The sequence below is a fragment of the Vidua macroura genome, chromosome 23, assembly GCF_024509145.1.
Source record: "Vidua macroura isolate BioBank_ID:100142 chromosome 23, ASM2450914v1, whole genome shotgun sequence".
In the NCBI taxonomy this organism is placed as follows: Eukaryota; Metazoa; Chordata; class Aves; order Passeriformes; family Viduidae; genus Vidua; species Vidua macroura.
This window is the reverse complement of record NC_071593.1, coordinates 2,739,849-2,753,956: the sequence shown is the minus strand read 5'-3', so window position 1 is coordinate 2,753,956 and position 14,108 is coordinate 2,739,849. Positions and strand designations below refer to the sequence as shown.

The 14,108-nt window shown below is 47.0% G+C and overlaps 1 protein-coding gene across 3 annotated transcripts in view; it reads left to right on the top strand.

Moving 5' to 3' along the window:
• The window catches only part of EIF4G3 (eukaryotic translation initiation factor 4 gamma 3), a 144,773-nt gene that overhangs the window by 35,918 nt on the left and 94,747 nt on the right, over positions 1–14,108 (top strand). For all 3 annotated transcript variants that reach the window (XM_053997729.1, XM_053997731.1, XM_053997730.1), the window contains exon 2: positions 7,455–7,530. In XM_053997729.1, coding sequence (XP_053853704.1) covers positions 7,455–7,530 — 76 coding nt within the window. The remainder of the gene's footprint in view (positions 1–7,454; positions 7,531–14,108) is intronic.

Genomic DNA, 14,108 nt, shown 5'->3' with positions numbered 1-14,108 from the left:
TTCTGGTACAAAAGGAGAAGATAAATACCTTATTTAAGGTTTTGTTCCAAGTATAAAATAGCCCATAAACAAGAATTTAAAGAGAGTTCAGTGATGCGGTTTAATACACAAAACACATGAAGGATTAAAGAGGTTGTTTGTACAAACACTTCATTGATCCACTTAAAATTTATATGTCTGATAAATGGCAGTTGGGCTGTGAACACTGACTACACATGTGGCACCAAGGAGCTTTATACTGGGCCATAAAATATTGAAACAAGCTTAATAATGGCTTTTGACATTGGATCCTTCTGGGGATAAGTTGTTCTGGAAAGTGGCAGACCCTGAAGGTTTGCATCTCTTGACAGGGATGATGTATTGCTCTATTAAAAATCTCAATACTTTTAAACCATGAACCCCATTTTTGCCACTTTGCAAACACTTTTGTGTTCCTTTGTTTTTAAAGCATTTTACTTGCCAGAAATAGTCCTTAGATCAGAATTAATTATTGGTGTAAAGCTGCCATGGGCTTTTAAGGAATTCCTCACCTGCAGCTCTTAACCGTGACCGTATTCCTGAGTGCTCATGCCAGCAAGTTGTACTTGTTTTTCCCTGGTATAGTAACAATAAACACCAAACACTGAAACACCAGTGCCTCACTGGAGCTTGACCTGTGGTATAGTCAGGGCTCAGAATTGTGCTTTGTTTTGACATCCCATCACATTGTGCAAGAGCAGTTGCATCCAGCTGAGAAAACGGAAATAAAAGCACTCTTTTCATACAGAGGCCACCTCATTCCTTAAGACTCAGCCAAAAGGTCTGATCCCCTTGTTGGGAATCCACTAGCAAAAAAAACCCCCTTGAATAGACAAAAAAACCCACCCAAACTCACCCTAAAATAAAATGCAATCTCTGCAAGGAAGGGAGATGGGATATGTCGTTGGATGGAGGCAGGGGATGGTTAAGGAGGGTAGGCATTTTATTAGGTGGGGTCTTTAAATGTTTTCCAAAGTCCTTGAGTTATGTTGGTCTTGATTTTTGTAATATTAATTATCTCTCATCTGTTATGAGCAAGAGCAGCTCAGCTGTGAAGGGTCAGGGTGCTCGAGTCCTGTAAGAGCTGAAAACGTGGAGGTGACGGGGAATGGGGGAAATCAGCGTGGGCTTCTGTAATTAGGGGCTGGATTCTGCAGATACACAGGAGGATTGAATTATGGTCACCCAGGCAACATCAATCCTGCCTTTCCCTAAGTTTGGAGTTACTTGCTTTGTAACCTGAATTTTATTTTTCCTTGGAAGAAGTCAGTTTGGTTGTCACATTTCAGCATGGAGAGATGATGACACTGTTTTGATCTTATATATTTTCATTTTTCCCAGTTAATGTGTCACTTGGTGGAATTTGCTTTGGGATTTTGTTGTTGTTTTGTCTTCTAAAGGCTGTAGTTTGCTTTGCCAGCATTCCTTCCTCGGGCTTCTGAAATGTGATCTGTCAAAAGAGGGATTGATTTAGAAGGGAAAATTGATTGCTGAAGTAGTTGCTAAGTAAAGGAGTCTGTTGTGCTACATTTGGGAGTAGCAAGATGAAAGCTGAGGGGAAACAAGCTGCAAAATTTCCTGCTGAGGAGTTTGTGCTGAGATTTAATTCTTCTGATAGAGAGCACTGATGCTTTCTGAACTCCTCATTCATTGCCGTGCAGCTTTCCAAACCACTCTGTGCTATGGGGGAGTTCGTATTTTTTCCCTTACCCTTTCTTTTACAAGCTTGGCTTGATTATTATCCCCTATCAACTTGCTAGGAGGAGCATGATGCTGCCTTCCATCCCTTTTCCTCTGTGTGCACAGCACAGAAGTCGGGGAAGCAGCGAGATGACAGCGGGGTTGCAGTGCTCGGGTCCCAAAGCCCACGGAGGTCCCCCCGTGCTGCCTCTTTAAGAGCTCAGGCTCTGCCTGCGCGGGGATGGGCAGGAAGAGCTCCGGAGCCAGCCCGGCGTGGCACGGATGGGATGTGGCTGTGAGGGGATGTAGCCGTGGGCTTCGCTGATGGATGCAGGGAGAGGACGCGGCGCTGAGCCGGCTCACGGCCAGAGCTCCTTGGGATCTCCCTGCCAGGGCTCCCTGGGATCTCCCTGACAGACAGAGCTCCCTGGGATCTCCCTGCCAGACAGAGCTCTCTGGGATCTCCCTGACAGAGCTCCCTGGGATCTCCCTGACAGAGCTCTCTGGGATCTCCCTGACAGAGCTCCCTGGGATCTCCCTGACAGACAGAGCTCTCTGGGATCTCCCTGACAGAGCTCCCTGGATCTCACTGTCAGAGCTCCCTGGGATCTCACTGTCAGAGCTCCCTGGATCTCCCTGACAGAGCTCCCTGGATCTCCCTGACAGAGCTCCCTGGATCTCACTGCTGGAGCTCTCTAGGATCTCACTGTCAGAGCTCCCTGGATCTCACTGTCAGAGCTCCCTGGATCTCACTGCTGGAGCTCTCTAGGATCTCACTGTCAGAGCTCCCTGGATCTCCCTGTCAGAGCTCCCTGGATCTCACTGCTGGAGCTCTCTAGGATCTCACTGTCAGAGCTCCCTGGATCTCACTGCTGGAGCTCTCTAGGATCTCACTGTCAGAGCTGCCTGGATCTCACTGCTGGAGCTCCCTGCCAGGTAGGACTGAGCGCGCCGTACAAAAGGCTCGGCCCTGCGAGTGGAGGCTGGTGGAGCTGGGAAGGATGGGGTGATGCCAGGGAAGTTCCAGTTGCTGTGAGTGGCAGAGCTTTTCCCTTTGAACCTTTTCAGAGCTTTGTGTTACCCAGCCACCTCAATGAAGTGTTGCTGCTGTTGGGATGTTCACCTCCTGCATTTTAATTGTATGGTGAATAGAGAAGAGGCTGCAGAGGAGAAACACGCTCCTGGAATACTCCCTGCCATCACATCCCTGCATGCTTGGCTTTTATAGATTCCTTGCTCCAAAAAAATTGAAAGAAATGCTCAGATTTGATGTGGTTTCTTGCCCTTCTGTAATCTTGCTTGACGGTTTTTCCTTGGGATTTTAAATGCACGGTTTCGGTACAAGTGGGGACACGTGTGGGGATTACATAACCCTGGGGAAGCCGGTAGGAGATTGGCTCCATTTCTGGGCAGAGATGAAAATCAGGAGTTCTGGACTGGTTTTGTGTAAGGTGCCCCATGGGTACCGCAGGTGTTTTTATTCCTGGGAAGAGATGCTTCCTCAGAGCTGTGGGCTGGAAGGGGAGGAGAGGTCAGCGGTGCTCGGGGTAAAATGGTTCCTAGTTGCTGAAATGAGCTTAGGTGAAAAGCACCATTCGAGGGAAAGTGAATCCATTTTGGGGGAAAATGGAATAATGTTCTCTCTGTCTTCCTGCAATCTCGGTGGAGCAGAGAAAGCTGTACAAATTCCTGCTGGAAGGGCTGGTTTTGGTGTGTGTTTCCAGGTCTGTAACAGCAGACAGAAATCTCACAGAATTGCAGTTCTGTAATATGATTGGAACAAGCAGAGAAATGTGATAGAAGGAGGAGATTTCTGCAAGGAATTCCTGCTGACTGTCATTTCACTCAGCATTTGGCAGTGTCACTGATTGCTCCAGCAGCTCCAGGCTGGATTTTTTTTCCTTAATCGCTTTACAGAGCAGTCACATATTCCCCTCTCCTCAGAGTGTGGCCATGGCTGTCTAATTAACAGAGATCTTCCTCTTTTTAGGGAGATTTTTGGTTTCCAGAAAAATTCTGTGTGGTTTCCAGCCGGCGTTCCTTCTCCCACTGGGTCTGTAATAGCTCCTGAAATTCCCCAGCTTGTAATCACTGCTGCAGCCAGATGGGAATAGGTGGAGCACCCATTGCATCTGTGCCTGCATTTATGAATCTGCCAGAAGAATCTCACTTAGGTGAGATTTTAGATATATATTTCATGAGTTAATGATCCCTGAACAGTGACGAGGAGAATCCAGCAATGGTACTGCCAGGGTTGCCATCCTTCTCCCAGATCCTGGCGTGATGCTGATGGAGCAGGGAGAGCTCTGAGGAGTCGTTCAGCCTGACATGAGCAAAGCAGAGGCTGCAGTTCCACTTTACCAACTGATGGTACTTTAAGAGGTTCTTCTTGGATTTAGCAGGGTCTTCTTGCTCCTGCTCTTCTGCTTCATTGCTCTCATCATCTTTTCTCCCTGTGGAAGGAGCTGTGAAAACTGTGTGAGGTTTGGATTATCTTTGCTTTTCCTCTGCTCCCTCTCCTTTGCCACTCTCCTGGATGATTTTGGAGCATAGTTGCCTAAATTAGTGATGTGGGTGGCAGGATATAGGAGAGGAGGAGGGGGAGGAAGAGGGAGGGCACAGGGTGCTCCTGAATTGGATCTCAGCACAGTAGGGTAGTAACACAAAAGAGCTGCCTGAATTACTCAGGGCATCCTGGTGTTCCTGGCTGTGGTGAATCCAGCACTGCAGCGAGGCTGGGCTGGCTGGACTCTCACTCCTGCACTTGCCTGGCTGTGCTGGGGCAGCCTGAGGGCAGCGATCCCAAAGCTTGTGCTGCATTTTGGGATGTGCAGCCCCAGTGGCACTAAAATCTGTGTGTGAGAGCAGATGAGTGAGTGCCCTGGGGGTGGTGTGGGTGTGGATGTGCACGTGGATGGAATGATGCTGCTGGATGAGGTTCTGCTTCCCACCTGCCTGCCCTGACCTGTTCACCTCCCTTGATGGAGTATCCATGCTGTCACTTAACCCTTTCCTAGAAGAGCCTCATCAACACAAGTTGTGATGAACTTTGCTGTCACCCTGGCTCGCTTCTCCCCCAGTAACAGCAGCTGTTATCCCAGAACAGGCTCCTTTGGCAGGTGGAGGGAGAGGGAAGGTGGTGATTTCCACTGGGGAGCAGGAACAAGCTCCAAGAAGCTTGGTGGGAACCAAGAGCCTTTCCACTTGCCCAGCTCCTTTCAGGGAAGCTGGAATCTCTCCACTAGTCCAGCTCCTCTCAGGGAAGCAGGAGCCTTTCCACTTGCCCAGCTTCTTTCAGAGAGTCAGTCTGTGGATGCCACAAGTTGGATGCTGGAAATAATCACTTTCTCCAACCATTATTTCAATAAGATTTACTGGAATTTAAGTAATTTTGTTCCTATCAGTCTTGTGTCCAGGTCAAATCCATTTGCAAAAAGGACTTAAAAGGTTTCCTCTGGATCTGATGAGAACCATTCCTTCCTAGGAGAGATCTTAAAACAGTGACTCCAAACTCTGCAAATCCATCTAAACTGCTCCTTCCTTCAGGCAGCTCTTCCTGGGTGCAAAAAGAACGATTGCTCTGCTCAAAGGAGATTATTTCCTCCTGACTTATATAAGTTCTAAAATAAGAAAATAAATCCCAACCTTGTCAGAGATGAAACCGTTTTTCCAAACTCAGGAATGATCCCTTTTGAAGCAGCGATTGCTTCAATGAATTGTCAGGAGTGCCTGGAGAAGGGAAATCTCAGCTGTGACACAAGGGGGGCAGCTCCATCCCACGCCTCGGGCTGTCATCCCTGTTATAGGGATGTTCTGGGGGAGAGGGAATGATGCTACAGCAGGAAATTTGAGTTTTCATTCCGTTCCATCTTCCAGTGTGTTTTTAGTCCTTCTCTCCCAGATTTTGGCTTTTTTTGTTGTTGTTTTCCAAAACTTGGGGGTGAATGCAAGATCCTTGGGATGAAGGCTGTGAGTGATTCTGTTCAAGTTTGTGACAAATCTTACTGTTGTTTGGCTGAGTCAGGGCTTTAAATCCCATTTGGTTGTTAAAAACCTCTCTGTTTATCAAATGACACCACTTGAGCCTGAGCTGGCAGATGAGCTAAGTGCAGATGAGCTTTAGACCCTGCAAACAAATTCTTGCCATCGTTAAAAAAAAGGCAAAAAGAGATGCAGGGTGAATGAGCACCAGCCTGGGCACCAGCAGGGCCAGATCCTGTTCCTGGTTCTCCTGCCCTGGAGGTGGCCCTGGGCTGTCCTCTGTCACCTGCCACGGTGACAGGCCAGGGCCTTCCTGCAAAGGTGTTGCGAAGGTCAGGGCCGGGCTCTTCCCAGCATGATCCCATCAAGCAGCTTTTTATTGTGTTTGGTGCTCAAACATTGAATATATTCTTCTCATTGAACTGAGAAGTTTTAGAAGCCTGTTTGGTGAGGAGGAGCTTCTTAGTGACGAGTTCAGACCCAGAACAGAGTGAGGCTGTAAATTTAACTCTGTGTGTGTGTTTCCAGTGCTGTAAATTTGCCTCAGCGCTGCTGGAGGAGGAGCTGATCCAGCTGGGACGTGCTGTGAGCAGTGGGCAGGGGCAGAGCAGGTTGTGTCTGAACAGTCCTTACTTCAGCCTTAACATTTGGCCCATTTTAAGGGGAATAGCTGGGATTGTGGAGCTTGGGGTGGCTGTTGAGTTGTGTCAGTGCCGACAGGGTCTGTCCTGTCACTGTGGTGTTGGTCCCTGCAAAGCTTTAGGCAGCAGCATTAATCCAAGGATCAAACTTGGGGTGCAAAGAGTCTCTTGAAATTTTGACTCAAACTAATCTGGGCTCAGAATTTAACTTAGCAATGTGTTTTTTCCTTGTTAGAATAAAACTGAGAAGTGTTTTAATGACTGTTTTCTTTTTAAGTATGTTAACATGTGAGGTCTGTGTCCTTCCATATGTACAAGAACCTCAGTCAATCCAGCTGTTCTCATTTCACATAAAATTTTGGTGTGTAAAATATAAACAGCAGAAAGGTGAAATCTGATTATGGCATTTAGGAAAATATTTCAGCAAGTGCCTTTTCCTTGACAGTGGGCATTGGGTATTGTCTAGATCTGTGTGAGGCCACAAGGTGTTACCCAAGTCAGGCTTTTTTATTCTTTCGGATCCCTGCATGCCCCCGTTTTATTCCACAAATAAACCAGATTCTCTTGTGGGGGTTTTTTGTGCATAGTTTTTTTCCCTTTCTTTTTTCACCTTAGATTTTCACAGTGCCTTTACAAGTAAGAAAACTCGTTCAATTTGCCTTTAAGTCACCCTACAGCAGCTCCTCGAAACCTCCCATCACTCTGCCAGCCCTTTCTTTTGGTGGGCGGATGAGGAAAGGAGTCGCTGGGTGAAGAGAGGCAAACAAGGAAACAATTGCAGCAGGATTCCTGCGTGGTTGGCAGAACAGGAGCTGCCATTGTACAGCAGTGCCCTGCTGATCCGCAGGGTTTGGCCGCTGAATGCCGAGGGCCTGTGGCTCCGGGGCTTTTTCCCTTTCAAACAGAAGCAGAGGTGGGGGACGCTCTCGACAGGCCCAAGGTTTTGTGGATTATTCGGGGACAAGTTTGCGTTGGTTCCCTCATTCCTAGGGTGGGAACAGCTGCCTCTGGAGCCCGGGAGATCCCAGGAGATCGGAGCTGCCTGGCTGTGGTTCCAGGGTGGGGTGTCCTTGGCGGGGTCCCCAAGCACGGCCCTGCCTTCCACGCTGCTTTCCTTGACTGGCTGTGTTGCAGAATCCCCCGAGGTCCTGTCCAGCAGCCCCTGGAGGATCGGATCTTCACTCCGACCGTCTCGGCTGTGTACAGCACTGTGAGTATCCGCGGGGCCGGGGCAGCGCGGGGATCGGGGCTGGGCAAAACTCCACAGCAGCCACAAATGAGGCATTGGAGAAAATGCAGCTTCCTTTTGTCCCTGAAAGAAATGGTGCTCAAAAAGACTCTTTTGGTGGCGTGTGAGTAGGAAAAGAAGGGAGGACCCGCTGGCTCTCCACAACTCCCTGTCAGGAGAGTGCAGCCAGGGGGGAAGTCAGGCTCTGTTCCCAGGGAACAAGGACAGGACAAGGGGACACAGCCTCCAGCTGTGCCATGTGAACCTCTCACACTGGATGTTGGGAAAATCTCTTTGCTGAAACCGTGCTCAGACATTGGCACAGGCTGCCCAGAGCAGTGGTGGAGTCACATTCCTGGAAGTGTTCAAAAGATATGTGGATGTGGCACCTCAGGACAGGGGTTGGGTGGGCATTGGGATATTGGTGGAATGTTGGGCTTGATCTTGGAGGTCTTTTCCAACCTTAATCATTCTATGGTTTTATGAAGAACCTTTTTAGTTGCATAGGAGCAAGAAAGGGAGAAGTCTTTGAAAGATTTGTGGGTCCATTGCTATTTTTAAGTGTCTCTAGTTTTATTTAGCATATTGGAGAGTGGGTTTTCCCACTCTCCCAGTGAGAGAGTGTCCCTGGAATGGCAGTGTTTTGGCCATATTTTCACTTGTGTGGCTCCATCTCTTTCCCCTGCATCACACAGACTGATTTTTTTGTGTACTAGTGGCTTCACATTTCTAGTACCTTCTTATGAGAAAAATAATCAAGAAAGATTTGTTTTCACATGAAGCATTCCTTTGCACAGAGGAAGAAATATTTTGATAGTAAATAGAATATTTGGGATAGATGCCTTTGGCTCGCTGTCCTAGATGATTGCTAATGTATAATATTGATTATTGTAGAAATTTAGCTTAGAAACAGTGATATTTATTTGTGAACATGATAGTCTTTTTCCTTTTATTCATTTCTTTTTTCCAGTGGCAATAGCTGGAAGCCCAGGGTTATTTATAAGCTTTGCTAAATCAGCACAGCCCTGGGAAAGTCATATTTTGCTTTTCTGGTTGGGATAGTGCAAATATTTTTAATGCCAAAAAACCCCGCTTTTAAGCTGCTCTTTTAATTATTTGGAAAACAGGAAGAAAAGCTGTAGATGGGATAAATTCATTACGTTTTATGCAGGAGCATAAGCTGATTATAGAAAAACATAAGCTGCTGTGCAAGGTTTTCTCCTTCTCTGTTTGCAGGAGTGATTGGGGATGAGGTTTTTGGCTCTGGCTCCCTGGGGGCACCTGGGGCTGGAGCATCTCTTGCCCAGAGCAGCTGTGGCTGCCCCTGGATCCCTGGCAGTGCCCAAGGCCAGGCTGGGCATTGGGGCTTGGAGCAGCCTGGGACAGTGGAAGGTGCCTCTGCCCCTGGCAGGGGTGGAACGGGACGAGAAGGATTCAAGTCCCTCCCAGCACAAACCATTCCATGATGGTTCCATGATAATGATGATATTTAGCCCTTCTCTTTTTTGGGTTGTAGAGGAGTTTTGTGATGGCTCCTCTACGGGGGCTGTCAGGGCTGCTAAGCTGAGCTCTGGGCAGGATTAAGGGTAAAAGTGCTGCCAAGTGCCCATTGGTCCCAGAAATGCAGCAGCTCAGGTGGCTGCAGTGGCAGAAGGACACAGGTGTGGCCATGGGTGGTCTGGTGGCCAGGGAGCCATGGATTCCCATCCAGGTGAGTTGGAATGGGTGGGTACAGCTGGCAAGGGTTGAAGATTCTGAGGTTTGAGGCGTTGAAACCAGGGAAACAACAAACCCGAGCTGCAGGCTTTGGGCACCCTCTGTTCTCAGTACCTGATATAGAAATGTTTGTGTGCAGAAAAGCAAAACCAAAGGAACAAATTCTGAAGAAATCCTTCCCTGTGAGGTGGGCAGGCCCTGGCACAGGCTGCCAGAGAAGCTGTGGCTGTGCCTGGATCCCTGGCAGTGTCCAAAGCCAGGTTGGACAGAGCATGGAGCAGCCTGGGACAGTGGAAAGTGTCCCTGGCCATGGAACAAGATGAGCTTTTAGTCCCTTCCTGCCCAAACCATTCTGTGAACATAAATGTACAAACAGTTATAATAAATAATTCAGTTTGTATTACCTTTTATATACCCCATACAACACTTAAAAAACACTTTAAAAATATCTGAAGTCCTTTAAAGAAGGTTATTTTTTTCAATTCTTTCCTCCCAAGATATAATGCAGATGCCTGTGGGGAAAATATGACTGTAAAAATTTAAATTAATGTAAAATAGAAAAGTAACTGTGAAGAATGACCTAAAATAGCTTTTCAGTGTGGAAAAATACCACTCCTATGTTACAGGAATAGAAGACAGGACTGGAAATATCTCAGTTCCAGGATCTGAGAATGCAAAAGTTTGAGAGAAAATTTCATGTTTTGGGGAAAGGAGAGAAATTTCTCGGCTGGGTTCCTTTCAGGCTTCCATTTGAAGCCCCAGGCAGATTTCAGATTCAGAGGGAGTCCAGGGGAAAATGAATTGGGATGGAAAAATCACATGATGGGAGTGCCTTGACAAATTCATTCATGAAAGGTCTCAGTGGTTTGTTACACAAGGAACAGCACCATGTGTTTGAGGCCTGGGTTTGCATTAAACAGGCATTTTGAAGAGCACTGTGAGGTCACAGAATCTTGAAGGTTGGAAAAGGCCTCCAAGATCTTCAAGTGCATCTTCAGTACCCAGGGGCTGCTTTTTCCCATCCGCATTTTATTTGCTTGCACATCTTCTGTGGGATTCCACGTGGATTATGGATCATCATTTCTAGAGAAGTGTTTTTCCAGAGCATGACTGGTGTGGGAAGAGTTTTGGGGTCCGTAACCACCACGTGGTGACTCTGAGCTGCCCCCGTGTTGGCCCTGTACATTGTGCGTGGGGTGGGAGGAGAAATCACTTGAGATATGGACAACCCACAGATGAACCCCCAATTTTTAGTTAGGTAAAGGGAAAAAAATAATTCAATTATCCTTTCTGTGCCTTTCCACATGCATTATTAGAACCTTGGTTGCACATTCCAGAGCTCTTTTTTTTTTTCCCCCACAACTACAGAAATGGGAATGGAAAATCATGTGGCTTCCACTATGAGCCCCAATAATAAAATTAAATCTGAGGAACAAATTTTCCTGTAGGACAGAGGTAGGAGAGGAGGAAGAGGCCAAGTGGGATGAAGTTTGTCTGAGAACTTGGAGATGCTCAAAATGCACAACAAGGCTTTGGTAGAACCTCTTTATCAGGGAAATCTTACTGGTATTTAAACCAAACCCACCTAAATTTATCATAAGTCATCTTTATTTATTTATTTATCATGACATTTTATACTGAATGGGTTGTTCGCTTGGGTTTTTAAATAAATAAATCCAGCAGTAAAATTATTTGAAAGCAAACCACAGTTGGAAATAACTATTTCCATGAACTAACCTTGTAACAATTTTTCCTCATCAATAATGGAGAATGCTCTATTGCAGAGCTACTTTTGGACATAAAAGTTTGGGTTGTTGTCAACTGCTTCTTGCCTGGTGTTTCAAATCCTCTACACTGCAAGAAATGAGGGTGATTACTTGTGTGGCCTCTGAAAGATCCCAAACCTGCAGAGTTCAGAAGGGACATAAGAATGAAATTCTGTTTCTGTTGGAAATTATTTCAAAGAAACATATTCAAGGGAATTTTTTGGGTTGGAGTTTTTTTAAAGATGTAGACCTCTAACAGGAAGGGAACTGCACAAAAGGTGAGTGTGAATCCCACCAGCCACCCCTGTCCTGTGCCCAGGGGGAATGGGGCTGAATCTATGGAAAATGAGATTAATGAGCAGAAGAAGACTTGCTCTTCAGATTCAGCACAAGGCACAGCTTTGGAGTTGGATAAGAAGAATAATGGTGTTCATGGACATCCTGGTTTTGCACAAATAACTGGGTTTGGGAGGTTATGGTGGAGGTTTTTAACTGCTTTAGTAGCAAGTGGTGATTGGAAGTGCTGAAGCTTGGACCAAAACTGCTCAGGGATAAACTCTCATGAGCTGAGGAGCAACACTGAGGCCCCGAGCAACCTGGTCCAGTGGAAGGTGCCCCGCCCAAGGAATGGGATGAGTTAAAGGGCCCTTCCAACCCAAACAATCCTGTGCTTCTGTGAATGACTTCTGGATGAGAACTGATTAGGAATGAGTGTTAACAGGGTGTGTTTGTGTGGGGAAAAGTCACCTGGTCAGGTGCAGCCTGGAGCAGGGTCCCTGTGGCAGGGCTGGATCCAACACTCATTGAAGGCACTCGTTAGTTGCTGTCCTTATGTGCCTTTGGAGCAGGTGCCACGTCCTGTCAGGGTGCTCAGCTCACACCAGCTGGGGGCAAAGAAGGCAAAGGGGAAGTGAAGTGCTGAAGAGCCCCCTTGTCCCAGATTTTCAAGGACTAAGGGTTGACTCTGTCATTCACTCTTGGGGTGTTTGGTTGTTTTCTGTCCTGGGGTGCCCATTGGTCCCCCTGAGTGTTTCACACCCAGCAGAGGTTCTGTGATTCACCTTCATGTCCTCTGAAGGGATCTTCCTGCAGTGAAGAGAATCCTGTAGAAAAGGGATTAGGGAGGATTAGCTGCTCCAGCCACCCTGTGCTCAAAGGAAGGATCTGGGTCAGGAGGCCGACACGGTCCCTGCTGCGCAGGCTGTGGAATGTGCAGGAGGGAAGCTCAGTTCCTCATCCTGTTCCAGCCTAGAATCATGGAACAATTTGGGTTGGAAGGGTCCTTAAAGCCCATCCAGTGCCAGCCCTGCCATGGGCAGGGACACCTTCCACTATCCCAGGCTGCTCCAAGCCCTGTCCAGCCTGGCCTTGGACACTTCCAGGGATGGAGTGGCCACAGCTTCTGAAGTATGTGAAACCAGGGACTTGGGTGGGGTAAAGAGTAATCCCAAACTTGCAGAAGATATTAAACCCAGAAGGTGTAAAAGATCTCAGAAAGAAAAGCAAGAATTCTAAACTGAGTTTTTATTTTGTATTTCATCACCTGCTTCCTTTAAAATACAGGATTAAGGCTTCTGGAAAACTAAAAATAGCTCTTGCTACTCAGGGAAAATACAAAGTGATTCCCTAGCAAATTAGTATGTAATTTTGTGCATGCATTTTTAAGAGAACAACTTAACCTATGGATTTAAGGAGGATATTTGCTTCCATAGTCATCTCAGACCATTTAAGAAACAGCAAACCACACTGTGAGCTCTATGGGGGCAGATACCCCAGGAGTGATGAGCTTAGACAGAGTCTCTACCTTTTACCTTTGTTAAAAATTACTGAAGAAAACACACAAATTCAGCAAATTTGTCTTCCTTTGCTACCTGTTTACATTAAAATCAATATCTTATAATTCAGTTTATTTATATATAATTTGTTGTAGGAAGAGGAAGGTGTGGAAAAACCAACATTGCTGTAGCTGCTGAGAAAGGCTCTCTGTGCTTTTCCTTCTTCTGGAACAAACACCAGTCCTTGGTTTGGGTGCACTGAGCTAGACTTGGCTAAACTTGGAGGTCCTCGAAAATCAGTGCTAGGCTCCTATGGGATACTCTCCAAGTGTGCTGTTGTCAAACTGTCAAGCTGGTACAATTTTATAATTGTTCTGCTGCCTTTTTTAGGCTTTCAAGCCAATTTTAGTAGGTCCAGACCTGTGTCTGTCATGTGTCTGCTGCTCTGCACGAGGGTATCTCATGGACTCACTCAAGCAGCTGCAGTTTTCCTCTCAGTTCAGCTTCCAGATTTCAGATCCAATCATGAGAGCATTTCTTGATGTCTTTCAGTAACCTCCAGCTTAGGTTATTTTCCCCAGGGCAGTGCTGGAGTCACCGTCCCTGGAAGTGTTCAGAAGGTGTGGGGATGTGGCACTTGGGAATGTGGTTTAGGGGTGGACCTGGCAGTGCTGGGTTAATGGTTGAACTAGATGATATTGGAGGGCTTTCCAACCTTAGTGATTCTGGGATTCTATTCCACAATTCTGTTTGCATGTTGCAGTTTCTGAGGAGGAGGACTGCTGGATGCTCACAGTGACCTGGGGTATTGGTAGTGGCCCTGTCCCCGTTGTCAAAGCCCTGTGTGGACTTGGCTCCTGGATCGGAGGATTTTGGATGGCTCCAGCCTTAGCTGGAGAGTAGGGAGGTGAAAACTGACAGTGGTTGAAGTCCCACAGCTGTCACAAAATAACCTCAGCTTTCCCCCAAGAAGTGCCATTGAAGGAGAATCGTGAGGAGCTTGGGCGCAGCCTGTCACTGGGGCTGTTGACAGGAATGATTTCCTTGTATTTTTGGGTTGCCTTTGCTTCCTCCCCCTCCTGACTGCATTATTTGATATCCATCACAATCTGTAGTCACTTCTAAGCACCGAGTGCTGCATGACTGACATGACAACTCTCTCAGGGTTGACACAAGAGTCATGGGACAGACTTTCATTTTCTCGGGGATGGGCTGTGGAAAGTTTTATGGAACTCTCTGTGAGGCTGGCTCTGATTCAACCGAGGCTGCGTGCGCACACCTGCCAAGAGAGATCAGCCCGAAA